A 26,537-nucleotide genomic window follows, 5' to 3' on the forward strand; every position below is an offset into this window, starting at 1 on the left:
CAAAGTCAACTGACTCAACAGATGATCACACATACTATTAGTGATGTTTCCAAACTTGTAAACTTTACTATTTGTAACTGATCACAATGACCAATTTCTTCTGCTTCCATCTGTCTGTATAGAGGAAAGTGTTGGTGAAATCATTTTGAGGCAACACTTTCCACATCACCCCTTCAAAAGTGCTTCTTTGATCTGAAACATAAACATATCATTAGAGATGGTTCATTTTGAGATTGTATTTCACTTATTGTACATGTTTGCTCTTGTGGTTTACTGACATATTCCAGTTCCAAGCATGAAAAGAAAAATATGTTTGAAAATTACTTTTATATTACACATATTAAATTGACTGTAACAAGCATTTGCTTTTGGGCTAACCTGCAGTCAATGAAATAATGGTGAAATTAAAATATTCCCCATTTTTCTGGGGACACCCAGGAACCCCGTCAAGGACCCCTGGGGATCCCTGGACTCCAGGTTGAGACCCGCTGATCTATACTATCAAAGTTAACGCCAGCAGAACTCTTTATTTGTCAGCTTGGGTTTTGCACTTTGGTAGATGACATGTTTCACTATTATCTTTCACATGAACTAAATACAGTCTGTGGTTATTTCGAGGTACATCTGTCATTTCTTTCTTTCTTTTAAATCTTTCTATGAAAAATACAGTTATTTATTTTTAACATGATGTTTTTATAAAGCAGCAATGATTGAACTGAGTAGAATATATGAGAAAATAATGTGAAATTAAGTTAAAGTTTACGTCTGCGGCAAAGCAGAACAAGGACTGTTAGCAGGTGTTGTATTGAAAACTGTTCCCCCTTAAGGTGTTTCCCTTTACCTTAACCTGACAGAACGACATAAACCATCTTTGGGGAAAATGTATTTGTTGTGCACTTTGGTTTTTTAGTTTGGCTGATGTCCCATCCTCTAACATGGAGGGATTTATGAACCATACTGCAGCTTCACTTTTGGGGAGCTGTCATGTCGTCCATCTTTATACAGTATTCTGAAACCTGGAAAACTTCCAAAACTGCAACAGCACCAATATGACAACCCAGACAGGAAGACCTTGTCAAGAATTTAACACTCGGTAAGGAACTATATTGTCCACAGGTACTTTTATATTTGATAGTCAGAGTCATGAGAAGATGGATGTCAGTTTCATGTTGGTGCATTCAGTACAGAGATAGATATGGACGTGTTTAGCCTAGCTTAGCACAAAGACTGGAAGCAGGGGGAAACTGCTAGCCTAGCTACATCAAAAGTGAAAAAATACACATTCAAACAGCTCAGAAGCTTTGTTATTTACATGTTATATCTTCTTAACTAGTTAGCAAGCTCATTACCACTCTGTGAAAAGCTTTTTAATGCACCAAGTGGCTGTTGTTTGAGAAATAGCTCAACTCTAACTAAAATCTCTGCCACTAAAATTTCTCATTTTCTTTTTCATTTTCTTTTTCTACATGTGAAATGAGCAAGAAACAACATGTCGGCAGCTTTGAGGCGGTTTGAAGGTGTTTCTTTTCACTTTGGATGGAGCTAAGCCAGCAGTTTCCACCTGCTTCTACAGTAGCTAAGTATTTGAGCTAAGCTAGGCTACACACATCCTGCACTGGACATGCAGAGAGGAAACTAATATCATCTTCTCATCTGACCCTGGGTAAGATGGCAAACAAGGATATTTACTGAAATGTCAGTTTTTATTTAAAGAACATTTTGAATGAGGTTTATTTCTATTTCTATTGTGGTATTGGTAATTTTGCTTACGTAACGTTAAAGGATCTAAATGTTTGTAGCTAGCTAGTGGGGGAATTACAGTATATACAGTATTTAGGGGCTTAATGAACCTCGGATGGGTCACCTGGGCGACGGTCTCTGATTGTTGAAAGATCTCAAACACCCAATGACCTCAGGAAACATCACTGATGATGTATGATGTCGCAAAGCACTTTTTTTGTTACATATCTGCATAAATTAGAACTATTGATTATGACATCACGGCATTCTGGCTCCTTTGATTAAAAGTCATATATAACTGACAGTTCAGTTCGCCTGCTGAAACAGACAGACAAGTACAGTTTGACCTTCAGTTTTAAGTGTTGGAAACAGTTACCAAGATGTTTGCACTGCGTCGTTTTCAGAAGAAGGTTCGTTTCACAGATTAACTACATTTTTCTGTAAATATTGTAATATTCATGTGACCTGGTGAACTGAAAAAGTTGGCATTGTTCAGCCTTTGAGAGTCAAATGTCTTGTAGATACTTTAAGTGAATTTAACTTATATCAGTTATGAATGCGCATTATTTTTCTGTTAATATTCAACTCATTTTTCTTTTTCTGAGTAGAAACCTGCGGAAAGTATTGTGGCACATGAGAGCCAACAGCGCCCCGGCTCTCATGAGAGGTAAATAAATTCATAACTGTTATTTTACCGTTGCTCTACCTATTTCTTCATTTCTACAGTCAGTTTCATAGGCTACCTTATTTAGTTTTCTGGATGATTTTGTTTATTTTACATGAAAAACCCCTTGAAACAATTCTTGAAAATGATTTATGATTTATTCATGGCTACAAGTGATACAAACAACTGTGTGTGTTTCTCTTTACCAACAGTGTTGCTGCCACCACTCCAGCTTCAGCCACGTCTGCTGAGGCTGGAAAGCAGACTAAGATCAAGAAGGTTCCTTGGAGGAACCGGCTCTTCGGTCACCCTGAGGTATGTTTGACAGAAAGTGTCAGAGCTTCATATTAACCTCATTTTAGTAGACTCTAACATTTATATTTAAACTTTTTAGTTGTAAGTAACCATAAAAACTTAGTTTGATATAGTTTACTCATATTGTTGTTTTTTCTTTTTACTCTACAGAAGAAGGAAACCAAGGAGGTCGAGGAAGGAAAGGAGAGGTAAGAAACCTCATCCTGAATATTTTTTAGGTTTTTTTAACTATCACTTTTAGTTTAGTGAAGGATTTTTCTGAGTAGTATCGTAACACTGGTACCCAACCTGGGGCTCAGGGCCCCTCTGATGGGTCACAATATAGAGCAGATGATTAGTGACAAAGGATAGGAGGAAAAAAATGATTGTCCCACTACATAAATGTATTTTCTAAGATTTATTCATATTATGTATTTCTCTTTAGCACTTGTGAGCCAAAACCAAAGGCCACAAAGACTCCTTGGTGGCGTCGGCTCCTCACATGCTGCAAGGTATGTTTGACAGAAAGAGCCAGAACTCAACATTAACCATATAGTAACCAATCTGGACTAAGAGAGAAAACTAACATAGTTTATTTGTCTGTGCATTATTGAACCATGAGAGTTTTCTAATCTTCCAACAGAGAAAACATCGGGTCGCTCCGGCTGCTACCAGCGACGAGGAAAAGGAGAAGAAAGAAGAAAAGAAGATCAGAAGGTAACGACACTCATTTAATGCTGCTTTCGGTATCTGTCAGAAGTAAAGAAAATCACTGAATATTGATCTTCATTGATATTTCTCTATTCACTGCCTGTAACATAATCTAGTCTTTTTAGTATAAATTAGCTTCACAAGAACAAATCTCACTTGGACATATGATCACAGTGCAGTTCTTTGGGGTCTTTCTGTCACTTAAGTTCCAATAATGAATAAAGTAAACACAATCTGTTTTTTCCTCCATCTGCAGCTCTCCAACCGGAAACTGTCACCTGGATGAGGTCGTGGCATTCAGTGTCGCTATTGAGGAGTTCCTGCTGTCTACTGAGTTGCCCTACCTGAACCCGTTGACGGTACAGCTCCTCCAGGATCAGTTTAGCAGGTAGTTAAAACCCACCTCCACATTTACTAATGATACTAAATATCAATATCTTAGATTACAAAAGCTCAGCTTTAAATGTTCATTTAGTTTTCCTTTAATCACATAAGAGTTTTCTAAAATACAGCTGATCATAATTAAAAGTAGAGGTGTTTTTTTATTATATCGCTGAATTAAACAATCTTGAACAGCATCATGTTTTTGCTTGAGACTGTCAGTGGTCAGAGGTCGTAATTAATAGAAAGTCTGGAAGAAATGTAATAAGCGGACCTTGAATGAAGACTTTAACATCAAATTGTTTCCCTTGATAAGAATGAATTTTAAAGCTCATCTTTGTTTGGAGTAAGAAGACTTGTAACTTGAGAGAAGGGTTCAAGTGTTTTTTATGTTTTTGTTCAGCAGAGAAAATATTTTTTATGTAGATGGTTAGAAGAGTTGGCCAACTGGCAGATTTTTATAAGAGTGAGATCAAACCTCTTGTCCTGTTTATCGACCACGTGTGTTTGTGTTTTTGTAGCACCAAAGGGAGTCAAGTTGGTGTTGGTGATGGTGTCAGGGGGAGCACCATCAACCACTTCGGGTGAGTTAATCTGAACAAGAACTATGCATCAAATCAAGCTAAAATATCTCTAGTAGGTTTGTGATTAGTGAAGAATTGATAATGTTGACGTGTGTTTTGACTCACTGTGTTTTATGTGTCAGCTTTCCAAATCTTGGTCAGAGTTGTTACATCAACTCCAGCCTGCAAAGCCTCCTCACGCTGGAGGACTTTGTCTCTGATGTAAGCCGCCAAGATTTGGTCTGGAGTTCATTCCCTGAGGCCCGACTGATGAGGTACAGCAGCTCACACACACATTCATGTCTTGCTCAGGTTTATCTACAAACTCCAAGAACAAAATGTAATAACATATCTAACACATCTCTTCTTTTTTCTTACGCCCTCTGCAGAACCTTCATGGCCATTAGAGATGCCCGCGTGTCCACAAGCACCCAAAGTAAAGTCCGCCTCCTCCGCTCATTCAAGGAGGCGGTCTCTGTCCAGGCTCCAGAGTTCAGGGATCATCAGCAGAAAGTGAGTCACCTGGTTTTTTGTTTAGTTATTTGCACTTCCTGCTGTTGGTTTCTCCTCTGTGTATAAACTCATCTGTGTGATTCTTTGTGTTCAGGACGCTCATGAATTCCTGACCTCGGTCCTGGACCAGATGAGGAGCCTGTCTCCCTTGCTGCAGGAGACTGTTGCCAACATGGGCACTAGATACACCTGCCCTGTTGAGGATCACCTGGTGTTCAAGATGGAGAACACCAGGACATGCAGCAGGTAAGACTACACAGTAAAACATCTCATACACACACGTGTAGTGTGTCAGGGCAGGTTACCACTGCTGCAGATTTTGAAATATATCAGCAGACTTCTTTCTTTGTGTAGTGTTACATGCGGTCAGAGACAAAAGTTGGAGATGATTTCTGAAAATCTGAAGTGTTTTGAAAAGCTGTAGGAGCTTCGTTGGGCTCTTTGCCTCAAACTTAATTTACCAGATTATGGTTACCTTGCCTACCTCCTGCACAGTTAGCTAATATTGGATTATTATTATAACCCTAGTAATGTTAAATTAACTGCATGCTCCATTTTAGCTGATGTTCACAAACTAGCAAGATGAAATTACTTCATGAGAATAAATTAAACAAAGCAGTATGATGCAGCACTTCGTCCCCCTAATAACCTGGTCAGGAAACACTTCTGGTCTGGTCCAGTTGTGGTACACAGTACCTCCAGCAGGAGGTCTTCTGATGACCTCTGTGGCTGTATTTTCATGTGTATTGTTCCTTTAATGTGCAGGTGTGGCGCTCAGTCCAGAAGGCAGGAGGAGTTCACTAACCTGTCTCTGGACTTGGTTCCTGGTGGCTCCGTGGAGAAGATGTTGGAGGAGTACCAGAAGGTAAGTTCCACCTGTCCTCCTTCAGTCACATCATCACTGACTGAACACACACACTCAGCACTTCTGTGTTTGTGGACATAGTTTGGTTTAGTTACTCAGTTTATAACACACAGCCTGTTGTCTCTGTGCTGTTCTGCAGGAGACAGCGTTGGACTACAAGTGCGAGTGTGGAGGGAGCGAATCGAGCCAGAAGCCGGCCTTTGAGACCCTGCCGAGGTGAGCGACATCACATCCATCATAAATGTTGTAACACCTGACCTGATTGGTTCCCAAACTGGACTTCATTATCCCTAAAGGATCCTTGAGATGCAAAATGTTAAGTACAGGAAATAGAATATAACGCAGTAATAATTTTGCTAACCATCTTGTTCTCTTTATCTGCTTCTACAGTGTGCTCATCCTCCACATAAAGCGCTTCCGCTTCACCCCTTCCTGGCAGCTGGTGAAGGTGCGTGACCCCGTCATGCTGAACAGGGAGCTGGTGGTGTCCTCCAAACAGGTAAAGAAATACAAACCTTACCCGAGAACAAACAGAAACATGAAAGTTAATATGTAGACTGTGTGTGCTGTTGTTTAGTGTGTTTGTGTGAAGCTAACTTTTAATAACTGTGTTCATTCTCAGGGTGGCAGCTGCTACAGCCTGGTCAGCACCGTCAGTCATCTTGGGGCATCAGGAGACAAAGGTAAGAAAATCACACACCGAATGCTGAATGTGGCTTTCTGTAGTCCTCTTAAGTGGACTCAGACATGTTATAGAGTCTTTCAGTGGTGAAAAGAACTACTGACAATCTCAAAGTGTTAACAACCATCTCTCTCCTGATAGGACACTACATCTGTGACAGTGTCCATCCTGATGAGCGTCCGGACACGACAACTGACCGCTGGCTCACCTTCAACGATGCAGCGGTCAGTGAGACAACTGGTGTGTCCGTGTGTAAGGAGCGGCAGAAATCAGCCTACATCCTTTTCTACAAGAGACAGGTAAGAAGACAACGCTGTCACATCCTGCACTGAAGTCCAGAAGAAGAGGGACAGTTTGAAACACACCAGCAGTGTATTTACTGTGAGTCTCTTGTCTGTATTCTCAGGTGTAGAACAGGGTGTAGGGCGGAAGGAGCAGCGACCTGAACGCACCAGGGGCCAAATGAAGAGCGTGTGAGGATCGTCATCATCCACTCCAGAGGAGGAGCTGCGGTAAGAGAGGAGCTTCTCCGCCGTCAACCTCAATGCTCACTCTGCAGCTGGTGAGCATTGAGGCTGACGGCGGATGATGGACGAGGAGCCGACGTGACCAGGAGCAGCCGGAGGATCCCCCAGCCCATAGGAGGATGGGCCCCCCGAGAGCCTGGTTCCTCCCAAGGTTTCTTCCTCTCTGAGGGAGTTTTTTCTTGCCGCTGTCGCCTCACATGCTGTGTTAATACACCAGCATCTGGCTTGCTCTCGGGGGACAACTGTAAAAAGAAAGCGTAAGAAAATCAAATCAATCCGAATTCTAATTGGATGATTTTCAATTAAGTTATTACAAAAAAGTCTCTCTGTCTCTCTCTCTCTCTATTTATATATATATAGAGAGAGAGAGCCTATAATAATAAAATCTTTTCTAACATTGAATATGTGGTTTAATGGTTTTAAATGATGTCAAATCTTAAAATGAACTCTAAAACTGACAGGTAACCAATGAAGAGAGGTCTGAATCGAGGTGATATGATGGTCTTATGAGTATGTCCATATTGTGCTGCTATATACTTGTGCTACATTTCAAAAAACGTACACTCTACATTTATCTGACAGCTTTACAGTGGTGGGGTGGTAGTTGGGAGGACTGGGACAAAGAAATCCCAGTTGTCCAGTCTGACAGACTGAGCTGTGTGATCACAGGTTTCTTCACATACAAACACACATTTAATGTCTGAACCAAGTCTACAGGAGAAGAGTAAATGAGCAGCGCTCGTCCAAGTGATTCAGTCCTACTTTCACCCGACATGAAATTAGTAGGTCATAGTGGACACAGTGTGTCCATAGCATACTTTTTGCTACAACTGATATGCAAATTACATCCCATCTGTCAGTTACGGAGCGAAATGTTTATTTGTAAGTCTCCAAAATCTCAGTTTAGTTGGAGAAACAACCAATTGAATTACCTTTGGACAGGATTCAACACTGGAGCTGTTCTTAAGCTTTAAACAGAGTTAGTCAAAGTCAACTGACTCAACAGATGATCACACATACTATTAGTGATGTTTCCAAACTTGTAAACTTTATTATCTGTAACTGTACACAGTGACCAATTTCCTCTGCTTCCATCCGTCTGTGTAGAGGAAGGTGTTGGTGAAATCATTATGAGGCAACACTTTCCACATCAGCCCTTCAAAAGTGCTTTTTTGAACTAAAACATAAACATTTCAGTTGACAGTCATTCATTTTGAGATTGTATTTCACTTATTGTACATGTTTGCTTTTGTGATTTACTGACATATTCCAGTATGAAAAGCATGAAAAGAAACATATATTTGAAAATCACATTTATATTACACATTACATTGACTGTAACATGCATTTGCTTTTGTTGATAAGAATTTTCAGCCCTAAAGCAGCAGCAAACTGGTCATCCTCCTGAGATGGTTGACCTCTAAAAATTAAAACAGGATAGTCTTCATTGACATCCATTAGCTGGAGTGTAAAAAGGTTATAACAGGTTGAAATGAATATCTCCCATCTGATGTGGTGTCTTCAATCAGACAGCAGTAAATGACAATACAATTAAAACAGGATAGACTTGAATGATATCCATTAAATGCAGTGTGAAAGATGGTTATGTGAAGTTCAAATGAATATCTGATATCTTTAATCTGATAGTGGTAAACGAAAATCAGATAAATCTGGACAGGGATCTAAATGCATGGTCAAAGACTAGTATCAGAATTAATACCAACAGATCTCTTTATTTGTCAGCTTGGGTTGCACATTGGTAGATGACATTTTTCATTATTAACTTTCACATAAACAGAATACAGTCCGTGGTCATTTAGAGGTACATCTATCGTTTCTTTCTTTCTTCTGAATATTTCTACGAAAAATACAATTGTTTATTTATAACGTGACATTTTCACAAAGGAGCAGAGTTTGAACTTAGTAGAATATATGAGAAAATAACATGAAATTTAGTTTAAGTTGTGCGTTTACGTCTTTGCCAAAGCAGAACGACAGTAAGGAGGTGTTTTGTCGAAAACTGTTCCCCCGTCGATATGTGTTTTCTTTGCAGCCAACCTTATCCTTAACTTCAAGGGGGTAGTAACCAGTCGTGCTCTGAGGTTCTTAACCTGACCCCAAGTTTACCTTAACCCCAACCAGTTATCTCTACTACGCCTAACCATAACCATAAGCCCTAACTCTCACTGCGGAGGTGGTTCTACGGAAAACAGAGTTCTAACAGAGGGAACAATATTTGAGGGGGGACAGAATTCGGCAAAACACCTGTTAAAAAAAAAAGGTTTCGGCACGCGCGTGGTTTGGGGCTAGTTAACGTTAGCCGCAAACTAACCGTTACTAACGGTTTGCTGTGGAGTTTGTTGATTTTGTAGTTACTCTAACAATATTTTCCGAAGCAGTTAAACGGATCATCTGACACAACAGTGCACACCAGAACAAAAGACCACTGGAGGTGGAACAGGAATAGTTAGCTAAGCCCGAAAAGTTTAGGCGGATGGAAAAACGTTAGCGCCGCCGCGACTGTGTGGATTTGCTGGGCTAACGTTAACGTTCATTAGGTGAAACTGTTAACCACCATAATCGTGGATTTAAGAAGACTCGGCAGCAAATATCGCCACTAATAAAACGGGTGAGTTATTGTTTTCCAACTTCCCTTATGCTACTGCTATGTATGCGTACAGAGAAGCTGCAGGATAAACATGTCGCTAATCTGCACACCGTTAATTTAGCCTAGCACCTGTACACTTTACCTGCCGCTTCATTGATTAAAATGTCTGCGGTGCCGAAGTAACGTTAGCAAAGTTAGCTGACCTTAAACAAAGTCAAGGTTCTTTGTGTGATTAAATTTAATTAAACGCTGGCATTTTGGGGAATATCTTCCCGAACAAATTGTGAAATAAATAACCCATATTTGTGATTAAAACAAAAATAAATTAAACCGATTCGCAAGCCTAACGTTACCGTCGATTAAAACGATTAACAGCAAAAAGAAAAATGTTCATCTTGCTAGCTTTGTGACAGACCAGTTAGCATGAAGTAGTGTCGTTTATTTGATAAGATTCGACAAATCAAAATATAAGTTAGCTGTTTGTGGTTTTTGATCTGGATCTGGTCTAATGTGGTTTGAATGGAGAAATATAATTTGTTTTATAAGCAAAATGAAGGTTTTACTAATCCGAAAGTGGGTTTAAACAGCGTTAATGCATCAATCCGCTATTAAATATCAATATTTATGTTTCCCATAACTTTCCCCTCAAAGGTTCTATATGTAAGAATGAGAAATTCCCTCTCTTTAATGACACCAGTGGCTAGTGGTGAGCTGCAGTCAGCATCCTGTTGCTCGCACTACCATCGGTGCAAGCGAGCAGCTAAAGCCACAATATCACGAAGCCGCAACCTCCAGGGCTGAAGTGACACAAACTACAGTTCCTCAAATGAGCACTTGAGGCTGGCTCCAAAAGCTAGTCAAAATATTAAAATGCCCAAATTTACAGCAGAAATAAATAGGGCTGTAATCAACCAAAGAAAATCTTGGTCGACTGAAATCGTACACAATCTTCAACTAATCAATTAGTCATCCATAATGTTGTTCATCCCTTCAAAAGAGCTCGAGAGACTTGTAGCATCAATGCCGAGGCTGAGGAACACCATTCTTCAAAAAGATATTCCCTCATTTGGTGTTTTGATGATGGTGGTGGAGATCACTGTCTAGCACGTCAGTCCAAAATCTCCCATAGCTGTTCAGTTGGGTTGAGATCCTCTAATAATTATTCCTAACGATTGTTAAATTTGACTAAAGCTCACCTGTAATTTGACCAGAAGAGAATGGAAAAAAGACTAAGCCAGTTAGTGTTTTAAAGTGTTATATGTTTGAATGTTGCACCATCAAGAAAACATACTGTCTGTTATTAAATTTGATCAAACTATATGAACAAAAAGGCATGACTGCAACAATTTTAAAGCACATTTGTCTGTACTTGTTTTCTGTTAAACATCTATTTTATTGCCAAAGACTTCATTCTTAATTATTACTCATTACTTTATGTAGACAGTATATATTATTGATCTGTGATACTGCTATGAAATCATCATAAGACATGATTTCGCCCCCACTGTACAAGAGATCACTTATAAATAATATTTCTTTTTCAAACATTGATTTGATTCGATCGATCTTAAATCAAAATATTTGTATTCTTTTATATATTGTACTGTAACACTTGGCTTTGGATTTCATAATGTGATTCTGGTTGATGATCTTGGTTTTGAAACCAGCTGACCCTCCGTATTTAATTGCATGCTGTTTTCAGATTTCACACTGCATCAGCTCCTATCAAGATTTGTCCAACGTCCACCATCTCCTATCTGTGAACATCTCTGTGAACATCAAAAAACAAGGCAGACGTGGTGAGTATTTTGGCATATGGCAGCACTAACCACCTTCCAGGGGAAACCTGGAAAAGCAGTGTACACCTTTTGTGTTTTGGCACGCCACTCAGTTTGCTGTATGTATGAATGTAGCTTTATTCTAGACATCTCAGTCCACATCTCTGCTTTCTTCTGTGATTTTATTTTGCTTTCCTAACATTGTAAACAAAATGTAACAAATAAATGTTTATTTGTTTAAAATGATATAATAATGAATTCATGAGTGAGTGAGTCAAGTCATTCGTTTGCAGGAGGAATGGGGTTTGTTTAAGACGGCAAATATACAGCTGATTCAGGTTGCTAACATTTAGCTGCAATGATTCAAACATTGGTCTTGGACTGCAATCCAGATATATGACATTATCTAGATTGATATTATATGCATAGGCTAACATTTAACATTACTACACACACATGAATTATGTGTAATGAAGTGTATTTCTACAGTTGTACTGGATGAATGTGCACGTATTTATATGTTGATGTGTGTTTTTAGATTTGTCTGTAGACTTGTTAGTGTGATAGAGACTATGTAATGGTGTTGCATGTAAATGAATGTTTTTAATATCTGGTAATTGTTCTGTGTGTACCTGCTCAGGGACTGCAGATGGAAATGAGCTAATAGCTAAATCTGGCATAAATCATCTCTTCTCATTTTTAGATTGTTTTTTGTGCATGGTCCTTGTTTAATAAAGACTAACAATAATACTAAAGACTAATAATAACAACACACACACACACCATTACTGTTTTGAAAAATTGTTTTGTGTCACTGGCTGCTAATCTGTTTAAAATAAAAAATGAAACAATATGCAGGGATTAAAATTCACTGTCGCTATGGCAGATTTCCATCATTTGGAGTCCATAGAGGCTATTTATGAGATCCGACCAGTGTAGATCCGAGGAGAAGGAAAAAAAGAGAGAAAGTGGTGGGGTAAGGAGGGTCGAGAGAGAGAGAGAGATAAGTAACTTCCCATTCATTCTCTATCTCATTTGTGGACTTCGATGGTGTAAAAAAACAGTGTGAGCTGCATCCAAACAGATGTTGTTCTTCACTGATTGTCAAACTCACAAGCCAGTGGGATTGTTTACAGAGCATGCACGCGTGACAGACCAGTGTGGAATATCTAAACACAGAGCATTGCTCAATTTAAGCTTATAGTTCTGTGTGACATCAAACATCGTAATCCCACATGACAGAATAACAACGGTAAGATTTGTATTATTGCTGTTGAATGTTCAGTCAGTGAAAACGAGTTAACAGAAACGATGAGCAGATAAATAACGGTTTGCTACAGGTGGTAGCTGGCCAGTGCTGGGCAAGTTCACGTTTAGCCTGCCAATTGAAAGTAAATAACATGTTGTTGTTGTTGTTATTAAAAGAAAATAACATGCAGATAGATGTTTAATTGTGTCCCATAGGCTGTGGGCCTAACTGTTAGGCCTAATACATGTCTGTAATTATAACCTTTTAATACAAATTAGGCAAACTCATGAAATAAGTCAGAACAAATAGCAATTTGAGGTGTGTTGTCTTCCCTTAATCTTATGTGTATAATAATTAATAAGAAAAATAAAAATGTATATACTGAAAAGTTCTATAGATGGTTGATTATTTGAAAGAGTAAAAACTTGGCAAGCTTTGGAAAACAGAAAAAGTATCAATTTCATTTCATAGATTGAAAATGGTATTGAAATGACAGTGAGTATTAAACTTGATGGCTGCATTAACAAACAGCAACAATGGTTCTGTGTTGAGTGCTGTTGAAATCTAAAAATTTTACATATTGTGTTATTTGTTTAGGTGTCATGTAATGTAGTAATGTAACGTGTAACATGTTTTACAAATTGCAGGTGGGGAATATGACTTTCACTCAAAAGACTCTTCTTTTTTTGTTTTTGCTTTAATCCTTGAATATGGGTTTTTTCTGGATTGAGTCGAGTGCTTTTCAAATTTAAGGATATGCAGCCTGTCTGTGTGTGTATACAGACCATTGTATCATTATATGTTTGTTTATCTTTGGGTTTTAGATGGTTGCTTGGACAAAATCGGCAGTTTGAGCATATGATGGACATTTTCATAATTTGTGGACATTTAACAGAACAAACAATTAATTGATTAATTGAATAATTGATAGTTGTAGGTATTGTTAGTCACAGCAAGTGTTTTCATAAACTGTGTACAACAAAATTTACATACCTTCTCCAGTCAGTGCTTTGCCTCAGAGACTGACTGACTCACTGACTTTTTGTCTCAGTGATCAGCTATATGTGATGTGTTGTAAATCAATTTATTGAAACATGTATAACATCTTTTATGCAACATTTTGTTTGAATCATCCTAAAAATGAAAAGGGACCCAAGTGTCTGGGGAAAAAAACGCTGTTGTTTTGAACTGTTCTTGATCTGCATTGTCTTCCTAAAATGTGAATGAATACGAATTTAAGTAGTCAGTAGCAGTGTTGGGTTTATTGCGTGTTTGTGGTTCTAATGTAGGTTTCTGTGTCTGTGTGCTTGTATGTTTTCAGATAACATCCAGAGCTCCACACGACTGTGTTGATGAGAGGTGACAAATGATGGGTAGTTAGAATTCATGAAACTGCCAAAATGTCATCAATCCTTGGACTCCCGACACAAGGATCAGATGTAACAATCCTCATAACCAGGGTCCACTTACATCCCTTTTGTGTGCTTGTGGAGTTCTGGGGGAAATTTAGCCAGGAGAGGACAGCAGATTATCAGTCCCTGGCCAAAGATATTCAGTCTCCTGGAAACACATTTCAAGAGTTTGAGGGAAATCCTGGTGACCAGTGCTTGGTTCAGATAGATGGTACCTGGTATAGGTCCCGCATTGTCTCAAGAAATGGCTCAAAATACAGTGTGTTCCTCATTGACAAAGGGATGACAAATAACACCATCACAAGTATGCTGGCATGGGGTAAGAAGGAGCACTTCCACCTGCCACCTGAAGTGGAATTTTGTTTGCTAGCCAATGTGTTACCTCTCTCACCTGAGAACAGATGGTCTCCAGTGGCTCTCGAATTCCTGAAATCTCTCTCAGGGAAATCTGTGAAGGCACATGTGCAAGATGTACTGGTGTCTCACAGAACATTCGTTCTGCACATCCCTTGCATATCCAAACAAATGTATGAGATGGGATTTGCCAAGAAGCTGGCTCCAGACATGTTCCAGGATTTTGTACTCATGTCACTGCAGGCCCATAGTGGAGCTGAAGTATCTCCAGAGACTCAGCAAAGCTCCATGGGGGCAGGTGAGCGACTGCACAAGCAAGAGCTGTACATGTACCCAGAACTGCCATCAGGAACTGTGGAGACTGTTATAGTCACAGAAGTGACAAATCCACAGCGAATTTTTTGCCAGTTAAAGGTTTTCTCACGAGAGATGAAAAAACTCTCAGAGCAAATCACACAGTGCTTTGAGGGCAGAACGACCAATTGCATTGTAGGTCCTGAAATGATCGGATATCCGTGTGCTGCAAGAGGAAGTGATGGCAGATGGTACCGCTCTGTTCTACAACAGGTATTACCATCCAAAAAAGTGGTTGAAGTACTGAATGTTGACTATGGAACAAAACAGTTTGTTCAAGTGAAGAATGTAAGACCACTGGCTACAGAGTTTTTCAGGATGCCTGTTGTGACTTACATTTGCTCCCTCCATGGAATCCTCGACAAAGGGGTTGGATGGACAACCACCCAGATCGACTATCTCAGGACCCTTCTTCTACACAAAACAGTGATTGCCAAATTTGAGTACCAAAGCATCTCTGAAGGTGTTCACTATGTCACGCTCTATGGGGATGAGAACACAAACATTAACAACTTGTTTGGTTCAAAAGAGAGCTGCTTTCTGGAGTGTGAAAAAACACTTGGAGATTATGCCATTCGAAGTACTGCATACAGCCGCCAGCATCCTGCCCAGCAAGAAAAAAATCAAAAAAAGATGTTACCTTCTGGACAGGTTGTAGAGGATAAAGAAGGGAAAGAAATAGCAGAGAAGTTGCCAGTTGAAGACCTCTCCCTTAACTCCTCACATGTGGCATTTGTGCAGCATGCATCCAACCCATCAGAGTTTTGGATCCAAACACAAAACTATGCAAATGAGTTGGATGAACTGATGGATAATATTTACCATCTCTACAAAGATTCAGCGAACAAAGATGTGGTGAGAAATCCAACCGTAGGGCTCTGCTGTGCTGCCAAGGCAGAGGATGGTGACTTCTACAGAGCAACCGTGTCTGAAGTTGGTGAAAAACAAATCAAGGTGTTCTTTGTGGATTATGGAAACACAGAAGTGGTTGATAGAAGTAACATCAGGATCCTTCCTGAAGAGTTCAGAAAGCTGCCATGGCTTGCACTGAAATGCACTTTGGCAGGTGTCAGGCCAAAAGATGGAAGATGGAGTCAGGGTGCCAGTGAGTTTTTCATCAAAGCAGTCACAGATAAAGTTCTAAATGTACATGTGACAGCAAAGTATGATGATGCTTATGTTGTCGAACTGACAGATCCTGAGGGACACGGAGAAAGAGATCTCACTAAGCTGATGTGTAGCTCGGGCCTTGCTGAAAGGGATGAGACACAGAAACAACCTAAAGCCAGAATGGCCATGCTACCTGCCATTATCCCTGCCACACCACATTCAGATGTCAGACTCTCAGGTGTATACAAGAACAGTGGGATGTCTTTTCAGACCCAAAACACCGTTGGCCCTGCCAGCAATGAAAGGAGAATTGCTACATTCAAGGAGAATATGTTTCCCATCGGAAGTGTCCTTGATGTCAGTGTGTCGTACATCGAAAGCCCAAATGACTTCTGGTGCCAACTAGTACAAAACGCAGGGCACTTGAAATTGCTCATGCATGACATACAGGCTCATTATGCAGGAAGTGAGTTTCAGCCTCTTGTAGAGACGGCATGTATTGCTCGCCACCCTGATAATGCAATGTGGTACAGAGCCCTTGTAATTAACAAACATGAAACACCTCATGTAGACGTGTTGTTTGTTGACTACGGCCAGACAGAGACAGTCTCCCTCTATGACCTGAGGAGGATCTGCCCAGAATTCCTCACTCTGCATGGTCAAGCTTTTCGATGCAGCCTGTTAAACCCTGTGGACCCAACATCTGCCATAAATGATTGGAATGAAGAAGCAATAGCAAGGTTCCATGACTTTGTGGCAACTGCTGCATCCAACTTTGTGATATTAAAGTGCACCATATACGCTGTCATGTACAGTGAGCAGAAAATTGTTTTCAACATTGTGGATCTAGAAACTCCCTTTGAGAGTGTCTGCACCAGTATGGTCAATCTTGTCAAAAGTGCACCTCCCAAAAAAGTCCCTGGACCATCTTTCCGTCTGGACACATACTACTACTCAACACACAACATCAAAACTGGGACAGAGGAACAGGTCACGGTGACATGTGTGAACAATGTCAATCAGTTCTTCTGCCAGCTCGAGAGGAACACTAATGTGATAAAAGATCTCAAGATGAAAGTGAACAATCTCTGTCATCAGCTTGAGAATGTAAAGCTTCCAACAGTGTTTGGAACTTTGTGCTTTGCGAAGTTCACCGATGGGCAGTGGTACAGGGGACAGATCAAGGCCACAAAGCCATCAATCCTGGTTCACTTTGTGGATTATGGTGACACTATTGAGGTGGACAAATCAGACTTGCTTCCAGTGCCCAGAGAAGCTAATGACATCATGTCTGTGCCTGTGCAAGCAGTTGTGTGTAGTCTCTCTGATGTCCCTACAGTTGTTCCCAGTGAGGTGAATAGCTGGTTTGAGACAAGTGCAACAGAATGTAAATTCCGAGCGCTAGTAGTGGCAAGAGAGCCTGATGGAAAACTGCTGGTTGAGCTGTATCACGGAAACACTCAAATCAATTCAAAGATCAAGAAAATGTTTCGAATAGAGATGCAAAAAGAAGAGCAAATTGTCTGCCAGGGTCAGAAAGCATCAAAGGTTTCACCAAATAATGCACAAAAGACTCCAAAAGCTGTGCCAAAACAAGCCACAGAAATGGATAATAACATGCAAACCATCAAGAAAAATAACTTCTCCGCCCCAAAACCAGCACAGCAAATGAGAGATGAGACAAAATCTGCGGGTATAAATCTGCCGTTTGCAACAAAGCCTTTGAGACATGGGAAATGGGAAACATGTGAAAATGGTCAGAAGTTCAGACCTGCTCCATTAGAGCTTTACAGACCTCCACACCAAAGACAGCCGTGTGGGAGTACACAAAGTAATATGGGAAATGGTTCTGAGCCAGCAGATACCCATATCAAACCAAGAGAAGAAAATCTTCTCACAGTCAGTAAAAGGCTCATGAAGTCCAAGTCACTTGGTGCAGAATCTCAGAAGGAAGGCGATGTGGCTCCAGAAGCCAAAATCGAAAAACTCCTTAAACTTACAGACCTGCCCGCAAAATCTATCACATCAGGTATGGAGGCAGAAGTTTATGTCTCACACTGCAACAGCCCATTGAGTTTTTATGTGCAACTTGTCAGAGAGGAGGACGAAATATTCTCCCTTGTGGAAAAGCTCAATGATCTGCAGTCAACCCCCGAAACAAACAGCATTAAAGATATGCATCCAGGTGACCTTGTTCAAGCAGAGTTTGCAGATGATTCCTCTTGGTACCGAGCAGTTGTAAGAGAAATTCATGGCAACACAATGGCTCTTGTTGAGTTTGTTGATTTTGGAAATACAGCAATGATGCCAATTTCCAAGATGGCCAGACTCCATAAGTCTTTCTTGCAACTACCCATGTACAGTACACACTGCATGCTGAGCGATGCTGCAGCCCTTGGAAAAGAGGAAATGCTTGATCCAGAAGTGGTGGCAGCTTTCAAAAGAGACATTGGTGGTAATGGTGATAAGGAGCTGAAGTGCCGGTTTATCAGGCAGTCAGGATCTGTGTGGGAAGTCAGTCTTGAGAACAATGGTGTTAAAGTGATGTGTAAAGCACCTACTAGATGTCCAACTGATGATGCTGAAATCACCCCAGAGAAATATAAACAAGTGATGGAAAAGTCTGTCCAGAACTCAGAACTGCCAGCTGAGAACTCAGGGAAATCACAATTGAACATCTGTTCTCTGTGTTACCACCAACAAGCCTTTCAAGAGGGACAACAGCTAGCGGTTTATGTCACAACTATAAATGATGCTCAGACCTTTTGGTGTCAGTCTGCTGACTCAGAAAAACTTGATAAGATAACATTAAGTGTCTCAGAAGTTGGGGATGCAGCAGATCACAGACATTTTGACACAGACTGTCTTTCCGCTGGCAGCCCATGCATTGCTCTTTTTTCAGAGGATCGGCTTTGGTATCGTGGAGAAGTCATCGACAAAGATGGAGACGAGCTGTCCATTCTCTTTGTGGACTATGGAAACAAGTCCAAAGTCAAAGCAACAGATCTTAGAGAAATGCCCCCAGACCTTTTTGAAACTCCACCACAGGCGTTTTTGTGTGAGCTGGAAGGTTTTGATACTTCACATGGATCTTGGGACGCTGGTGCAGTAGATGAGTTGTCAGTGCTCACAACAGACAAGTTGCTACAGCTGACTGTCATTAGAGTAATAAGAGAAGAAAGAAAGAGCAGATGCATTGTGCTGCTGGAATGTGAAGGCAAGGTGATAAACGAGGCACTGAAAACCTGGTGGAGGAGCTCCATGCCAGTAAACAAACCTGATGCAGTTGGACTCTCCACTTCATGTGAGACACCACTGACATGTGATTCAACAGAGAAAGAAACTGTGCCACCTGAGGATCAAACGCCAGAGGAAACAGAGTATTCCAAAATTCAGGAAGTAGACAGTGACAAGCTTGTTGACCTTCACACAACAGATGAGACCAACAAATTAGAAAGTAGTCAAAAGAACAGTGAGTGCTCTGAAGATTCTCATCATCCTGAGTCCCCATTAGAAGAAAGGGATCAGATTTTGTCCGAATGTGATATGACTACTGAACCCCAAATATTCAGAATGATGGAGAGCCTGATAGAAACTGTTTCTAATGAAGGGGTGAAAATATTCCCCACTATCGTGATATCTCAAACTGAATCTGATGATGTCTTGCCATCGGATAGTGGCATAGAAGACAGCATGTTACCACCACCTGATAACAAAGAGGACCACGATATTTTGACCTTGAGCTGTATCAAGAATGTGGTGGAAACTGACTCTGAAGAGGAGGGTGCTTCAGCGATGGGCACTATTGAGCCAGATGAATCAAACTCTCCATCAGATGAGAACCTTCAGAAGGCAGTGGATGAGTCTGAGGTCGCAAAGACTGGCTTAAAGCCTCCACATGAAGAGGGGAAGATCTACAACATGGAAGGCAGTGCCGACGTGATTTATTCTGGTAAGCAACATATTCATTTTTCCTCGTTTCTGATTAGTACACAGTGTAATGTAGTACATTGCTTTCCCATCAAATGAGCAGCTAAAACTAAATTCATTTATAGGTATCATGTAAATTTGGAAAGTAGCAGTGTAATACAAAATGTTGTATTTTGCATCTGCTGATAGTCACCTGTTGTCAATTTCTGTCAGTGATTGTGTGAAGTTAAAGATTTTTTTTTTTACATTTCCAGATTCAAATGAAGAAAGAGATGATGGCAAGGTCACCACTGCAAGGGAGAGTTCTGTTACCAGTGTGACAGTAGTAAAAATGGTAAATTCTGTGACATTGACTTCTGCATGTACAAAGTGTATAGATTTTGACTACAGTAGGTGTTTACTGAATAGGACGTCTGATCATTTTAAGAGGTTTTAAAGAAGTAAATGTTGTTCTATGACTTATGATTTGTACATATGGATAGATAGACTTGATGAAATCTAATTAGGTCTCATCTTCTATAGGTTCCCCGCAAAGCTGTTCACAGGCAGAACATTGATCTGCATGAGACAATTGCTATGACATCTGAAGACTCAAAGCAGGTACACAAAGTTGTTTGGAGCACACACACACACTTTACATAAAAATAAACACCTTTAAATGGACAGTTTAATCAAGAAAACAAAACTTAAGGAGGTTGTGTCCACATAGGTTTTGTGTGATTAGGTCCTTTGGTGCACAGTGTGCCAAAAAAGCCATTTTGAAAACTAAAGAGGACATGATTTTTTTTAATTCCTTGATTCCTTCCTTTGTTTGTCATCTTGTAGTTTGAGAGTGACTCTGTGCTGCCCTCCTGTGTGCTTCCTGCACAGCAGTTTGGTGAGTGGTTCCTAATTCTGCCAATGAAACACTCATAGACTGTATTAAACAATGTAGTCTTAGACCATTAGATAATCTGAAAAAGGCTGTAATTTGCCTAAAGCATACTGTAACTTTAGGTAAAAATTCCATAACTGTGATGATGTGATTGTGATTTGATGATGGATTGTATTTGTCTTAACAGATGCTCCCACAAAGCAGGAAATTGAAGCTGGAGATGGTGTCCCACAGGAAGAGGTCCCACGTGTTACTGCCAATGTCAAGGTAATCTTATGGAAATATAGTATTTTGTATTGCAGTTGCTCCAAACTTGTCAATAATCATTTTTGAATATTTAGTGTACAGATTACTAATGCAAGATAATTTAAGGTAAAACATCATTGACATGTCCTGTATTAGTCTGCAGGTCAGTGGTTGATAGTCTGCTCTGTTTTAGAATAACCTGATGACTGAAGAGGAGAACTCAACTCATCACGAGGATAGATATTCAGGTTTGTTGCCATCATCTCAGATTATTTGTTGGATTAAATACTTTCAGGCTTTTTTCCAGCCGTTACTTTTTCTCTTGCTTATTAAAATGCAAACTTGGACCTTATTTGGATCCAAATAGTTAACCTAGTAGTTTAAAGCACAGTCTTGGTCTTCCTGCTGTTTTTTTTTCATAAGCAAGGAAGCAGTCTGAAGCCTTTAGGCAACATACAGTAATGGTTGTTTATCTAATCATCTGCCTGTGTATCTGCAGCCCTGCTAGCTGACACTGGTACAGCCGCCAGTGAGACACACACCTACACATCTCCATCTGCAGATCAGGTAATTGTCCTGAATTCAACCCACAGGATTCTGAAATCAAACAGCAAAACATCTCATGTCTGACGTGCTTTTTGTCTGTATTGCTGTTCAGGGTGACGTGGTTGAAGAGGCGGCCTGCTCTGTTGAAGAGGCCTGTTTGATCTGTACAGGTATCACACTCCACTAAATGAACAACAGTGTGCCAGGAATGCACTGTGATGACTGGCTTAAACGGCTTATCAGTCTTATGAAAGCACTGCTCTGTTGTAGTTGGCAAGGGATGCAGTATGTTTAGTATGTAGTGAGTCATTAAAGATTTGCCTTTTTGTCTTTCGCATTTCAGATATAAATGAGGGAAATGATGACAGAGAGGTGGTTGCGAGAGATGATTGTCTCAGCGGTGTGTCAGCAGAGGAAACGGTAATTTGCAACAAAATGAGTTTCCACATGTGAGGTTTATGAATCTGCAGTGGGTTTCAGTGTTTGTGGGGTTGTTGCAGCTCAGGTTAGTTAAAACGGATCTAATTCACGGGTGAATCATCACTTTAGTGCACATATAGATGAATGTAGGAAATGGAAATATATCCAAATGAATCCCTTTTTTAAAGGTTTCCCAGGAAGATGGTAGTCCTGAGGTAAAAGTCAACCTGCATAAAACAATTGCTGAAGAATCAAATCAGGTAAAAATGCTTGTATGTAAAGTACTATAGATTATGTATGTGGAAACTATATAATCCTTATTATTTTATGCAAGTAATTTTATGCAGGTAACTTTTGGGTCATTTATATTACTTTTTATTCCATATTTGCTTTAATACATATATTTAAGTGGTAATATTTTGTTTTTTTATTGTTGGTTTGATTGTGTCTGAAATTTGATTTCTTTCTATTAAAATGGTACAATTTCTTATATTGTAGGTTCAGAATGAATCACTGTTTCTTTGTGGGGAGCTTCTTCATGAACAGTTAATTGGTGAGTCATTTCTAAACACCATAACATGGGCAATAATAAATGCTACAAGAATGTTAATATATTAAAATATTAGGGTGTATTTTGTGAGGCAAGCTGTCATGAAAGTGTACCACTGAGGAGTATTTTGTTTATTCAATAGATGATCACTGGTTACTACTTCTAACTGCAAAGCTACTCAGGGGCCTATCCTGCAGAACTGTCCTCTTCTGGACCAATCCTGTTGTTTTATCAGATTATTTTGATGATGTAATTTAGATATGTAGTTTGATTTTTAATTTCTTCACAGAGCACCAAAGGGAAAGTGGAGACATTTCCCTACAAGAGGAAGCACCATGCACATCTGCACATAACAAGGTAAAGTTGGACCCAACTTTGAGTAAATGGAAATAATCTGAGCACCATAATGAATATTAACAGTTTTTGCTTTAAAGGTCTTTTTTATTGAGTGTTAGAGAAAGTGTTGGAGTCTCAGTGATCGATCTTGTGTTCTGTTTTAGGATAACATGATTAATGAAGAAGATACATCGATTCTTCATGAAGGTAAACTTTCTGGTTTGTCGCCATCATCTTGATTCTTTTTATGCCAGATTGGAAGTTTTCATGTTATTCCCTCATTTCTGTTTGTCTCGCATCTGAATGCATTTCCCATGAGTACATTTTATTTTGGGTAACAGATCATTAAAAACATGACATACCACATGTGTGACTAATCACCCGCTTCTGTGCTCACAGCCCTTCCATCTGACACGCAGCCAAAAACCCACACAGTTCCCTATCCGGATATGGTAATGACCACGAAAACACAATTCTGAACTTAAACCGCGAAACATCACATCACTGACGAGCGAATAACGTCTTTGTCGCTGTTTTAGAGTCACCTGGTTGAAGAGGTGACCTGTCTTGTCGGAGAGATCTGTTTGATGGACGTCTGCAGAGATGAACAGCAGCTCGATCAACAACCAAATGCGCCAGCCGTGCTCGGTCATTACTGACTTTTCTTCACACAGACATAAATATTTGACAGAAAACATGCTGCTGTTATTTAAAAACAGAAATGGATTATATTCTACTGGTGTGTAAAGTTGTGTTCTGATATCTGCTTGTTCTTTCAGATCAGATAAGAGAAGGTGAAACAGAGGATGATGAGCAGCTGGTACATACACCTCTGAAACAAAACAAGGTAACTGTCAAAAATGTGACGGTTATGTTTGTTTTAATTTGATGTCCTCAGAGTTCTTGTCCAGATGTAAATAGGAAACATGTGCCTTTATGGACAAAAAAGGTTCTACTGTATATATCGATGGTTTAATGTAGTTTTAGACTTGTTGACATGACATATTCTGCTTCTTCTGTTACTGTCCATATGTAGAACTCTCTGCAGTGCATGTTGGTTAGGTTAGTGCACTTTTTAGGCTGTAGGGGACTTCAAGTGCGCTTTATAAGACAAATACAGTTTCTGCTCATGTGGCCGACAGTATGGTAGGAGTCAAACAACCAGCAAGTCTTACACACCCCAGTCATGTACAACCTCCACAGCATTCAGAAGACATTTGTGCTGTTTCTAGTACAACAGAAAAATAAAAAATACACAACTGATATTTTAGTAACTGCCATTCATCATACTAAATGCCGCCCAAAATCACTTTGTTCTGAATTACTAATTTTTCAGGATTTTAACGATGGCGTGCTCGCTGAAGAAACGTCGTCGTCTGCTGACAGTTTTGGTGAGTCACAGTATCACAGTATTAGTAGTGTCAGTATTTGAGGTCTAAAATGTACTGGTTTTGGCGGAAATTAAACATTTCCCCTGGGTGAAATCAAACACTGTCAACAGGAAATAGTCAAATTCTTTAAGTTTAAAAAGCTTATTCATGACTCTTGAGTATATCTGAGGCTCATTCTAATGTCCATTACTGCTACACTTTCTTTTCAAGATTACATCTGCAATCCAATACGTGTTGCATGCAATACCAGATAACAGTTTGTTTTTTTTACCTCCTTTTTAGAGGCCCAGCTGTCAAAGATAACTCATCTGTCTCTTATCATCAATGATGGTTCTGCTGACACTCTGGGCGTCAAGCAGCAGCCGGAGGAGTGACAGTCTTCTGTTTCCTTCGTGAGAAATGCTTCAGATGGATGTTTATCAACTTAAGTTTAATATGTCAAACAGGTTTTAGTTCAGTATTATTTATGTTCATACTTTTGTTTTTTAATGGGTTGACCCAGCAGGTCCTCTTTGTCCTTTGACTTAATGGATAATTTAATTGTTCGTATTTAAAAAAAAAAAACAACAACCATCTGGTTAAAGTGCGTTTGTACAGAAATAGTTGTGGGAAAGTAGGAGTTGTCTATATCTTTGTGCTCACCAAGTGTTACCTGGAGCACTGTTGTGTTAGATATAATCTGCTGCATAATTCTTTGGAAACAATATCTGAGTACCGAATCTTTTGTTAAATATTAAAGAGTTAAAAGCTCACGTCTGGTGAAATGCTACAGTTTAAGACTTAAAGAAAGTTTTCTGTATTTGGTGTGGAAATATGCGTGCGTTTAAGATAAATTTATGTTGGCACAATAAATATCATTACAGATCTATAACGATGAGACGTGTTTTCCTTTTCATCCCCACCTGCCTGCCTCCTTGTTTGAAGCAGTTTAACACTACATTAGTGGACATTTTTGACTCATTAAAGCGTAACATACAAAACACAAGGCTGCACATATTTGTATACAAACCAGATTTATTGGATTTCTCTTGTGTACAAATGCAGGTATTTCAGACAGTGAGTGTATAAAAGTAGAAGGCTGTTACATTTTGTCGACCCAGGATGAACAGGACTATGAGTGAAGGCACAAACTATCTTGATGCATCATTATTTGATCTCGTAGTGTTTAGTCTAAAATATATTTTCTTGATGATTATCATTTCCTTGTGTAGCTGCTTTCTGTTGAAACAGGAAGATGGTAGTTCTGAGGTAAAAGTCAACATGCATAAAACAATCGCTGAAGAATCAAATCAGGTAAAAATGCTTGTATGTAAAGTACTATAGATTCTGTATGTGGAAACTATATAATCTTTATTAATATTGTTGCAAGTAAGGTAACTTTTGGGTCATTTATATTACTTTTTATTCCATATTTGCTTTAATACATATATTTAAGTGGTAATATTTTGTTTTTTTCTGTTGGTTTGATTGTGTCTGAAATTTGATTTCTTTCTATTAAAATGGTACAATTTCTTATATTGTAGGTCCAGAATGAATCACTGTTTCTTTGTGGGGAGCTTCCTCATGAACAGTTAATTGGTGAGTAATTTCTAAACACCATAACATGGGCAATAATAAATGCTACAAGAATGTTAATATATTAAAATATTAGGGTGTATTTTGTGAGGCAAGCTGTCATGAAAGTGTACCACTGAGGAGTGTTTTGTTTATTCACTAGATGATCACTGGTTACTACTTCTAACTGCAAAGCTACTCAGGGGCCTGTCCTGCAGAACTGTCCTCTTCTGGACCAATCCTGTTGTTTTATCAGATTATTTTGATGATGTAATTTAGATATGTAGTTTGATTTTTAATTTCTTCACAGAGCACCAAAGGGAAAGTGGAGACATTTCCCTACAAGAGGAAGCACCAAGCACATGTTTATCAACTTAAGTTTAAATATGTCAAACAGGTTTTAGTTCAGTATTATTTATGTTCATACTTTTGTTTTTTAATGGGTTGACCCAGCAGGTCCTCTTTGTCCTTTGACTTAATGGATAATTTAATTGTTCGTATTTAAAAAAACAAACAAAAAACAACCATCTGGTTAAAGTGCGTTTGTACAGAAATAGTTGTGGGAAAGTAGGAGTTGTCTATATCTTTGTGCTCACTAAGTGTTACCTGGAGCACTGTTGTGTTAGATATAATCTGCTGCATAATTCTTTGGAAACAATATCTGAGTACCGAATCTTTTGTTAAATATTAAAGAGTTAAAAGCTCACGTCTGGTGAAATGCTACAGTTTAAGACTTAAAGAAAGTTTTCTGTATTTGGTGTGGAAATATGCGTGCGTTTAAGATAAATTTATGTTGGCACAATAAATATCATTACAGATCTATAACGATGAGACGTGTTTTCCTTTTCATCCCCACCTGCCTGCCTCCTTGTTTGAAGCAGTTTA

The 26,537-nt window shown here is 39.4% G+C and overlaps 2 protein-coding genes across 10 annotated transcripts; both read left to right on the top strand.

The window, feature by feature from the left end:
• Nucleotides 1-1,715: 1,715 nt before the first annotated feature.
• LOC121882778 (ubiquitin carboxyl-terminal hydrolase 37-like) lies at nt 1,716-6,825 on the top strand. Its single transcript, XM_042391225.1, has 16 exons — nt 1,716-2,150; nt 2,349-2,407; nt 2,617-2,719; nt 2,870-2,907; nt 3,144-3,210; nt 3,342-3,415; nt 3,666-3,797; nt 4,312-4,374; nt 4,497-4,866; nt 4,961-5,112; nt 5,632-5,731; nt 5,871-5,947; nt 6,122-6,230; nt 6,354-6,414; nt 6,555-6,712; nt 6,820-6,825. The coding sequence occupies exons 1-16, from the start codon at nt 2,121-2,123 to the stop codon at nt 6,823-6,825; spliced, it is 1,599 nt and encodes a 532-aa protein (XP_042247159.1). The 5' UTR covers nt 1,716-2,120.
• Nucleotides 6,826-26,477, top strand: tdrd6 (tudor domain containing 6). 9 transcript variants are annotated; one of them, XR_006091991.1, is made up of 23 exons: nt 9,019-9,569; nt 11,251-11,347; nt 13,897-19,757; nt 19,990-20,069; nt 20,258-20,335; nt 20,561-20,612; nt 20,797-20,876; nt 21,049-21,103; nt 21,355-21,422; nt 21,514-21,571; nt 21,745-21,821; nt 22,010-22,081; nt 22,320-22,374; nt 22,661-22,728; nt 22,872-22,914; nt 23,107-23,159; nt 23,247-23,355; nt 23,487-23,554; nt 24,044-24,098; nt 24,381-24,490; nt 25,310-25,391; nt 25,622-25,676; nt 25,963-25,999. XR_006091991.1 is itself a non-coding variant. In XM_042389843.1 (20 exons), the coding sequence occupies exons 3-20, from the start codon at nt 13,976-13,978 to the stop codon at nt 25,929-25,931; spliced, it is 6,969 nt and encodes a 2,322-aa protein (XP_042245777.1). In that variant the 5' UTR covers nt 6,826-7,197; nt 11,251-11,347; nt 13,897-13,975; the 3' UTR covers nt 25,932-25,956. The 9 variants fall into 9 exon arrangements, 6 of the variants coding, with proteins under 6 accessions (XP_042245777.1, XP_042245781.1, XP_042245782.1 ...); XR_006091993.1 differs by lacking the exons at nt 24,044-24,098; nt 24,381-24,490; XR_006091992.1 differs by lacking the exons at nt 25,310-25,391; nt 25,622-25,676; nt 25,963-25,999 and adding an exon at nt 26,050-26,477 and having other exon boundaries at nt 9,020-9,569; nt 24,381-24,544.
• The last annotated feature ends 60 nt before the right edge of the window (nt 26,478-26,537 follow it).

The sequence above is a fragment of the Thunnus maccoyii genome, chromosome 17 (assembly GCF_910596095.1).
Source record: "Thunnus maccoyii chromosome 17, fThuMac1.1, whole genome shotgun sequence".
In the NCBI taxonomy this organism is placed as follows: Eukaryota; Metazoa; Chordata; class Actinopteri; order Scombriformes; family Scombridae; genus Thunnus; species Thunnus maccoyii.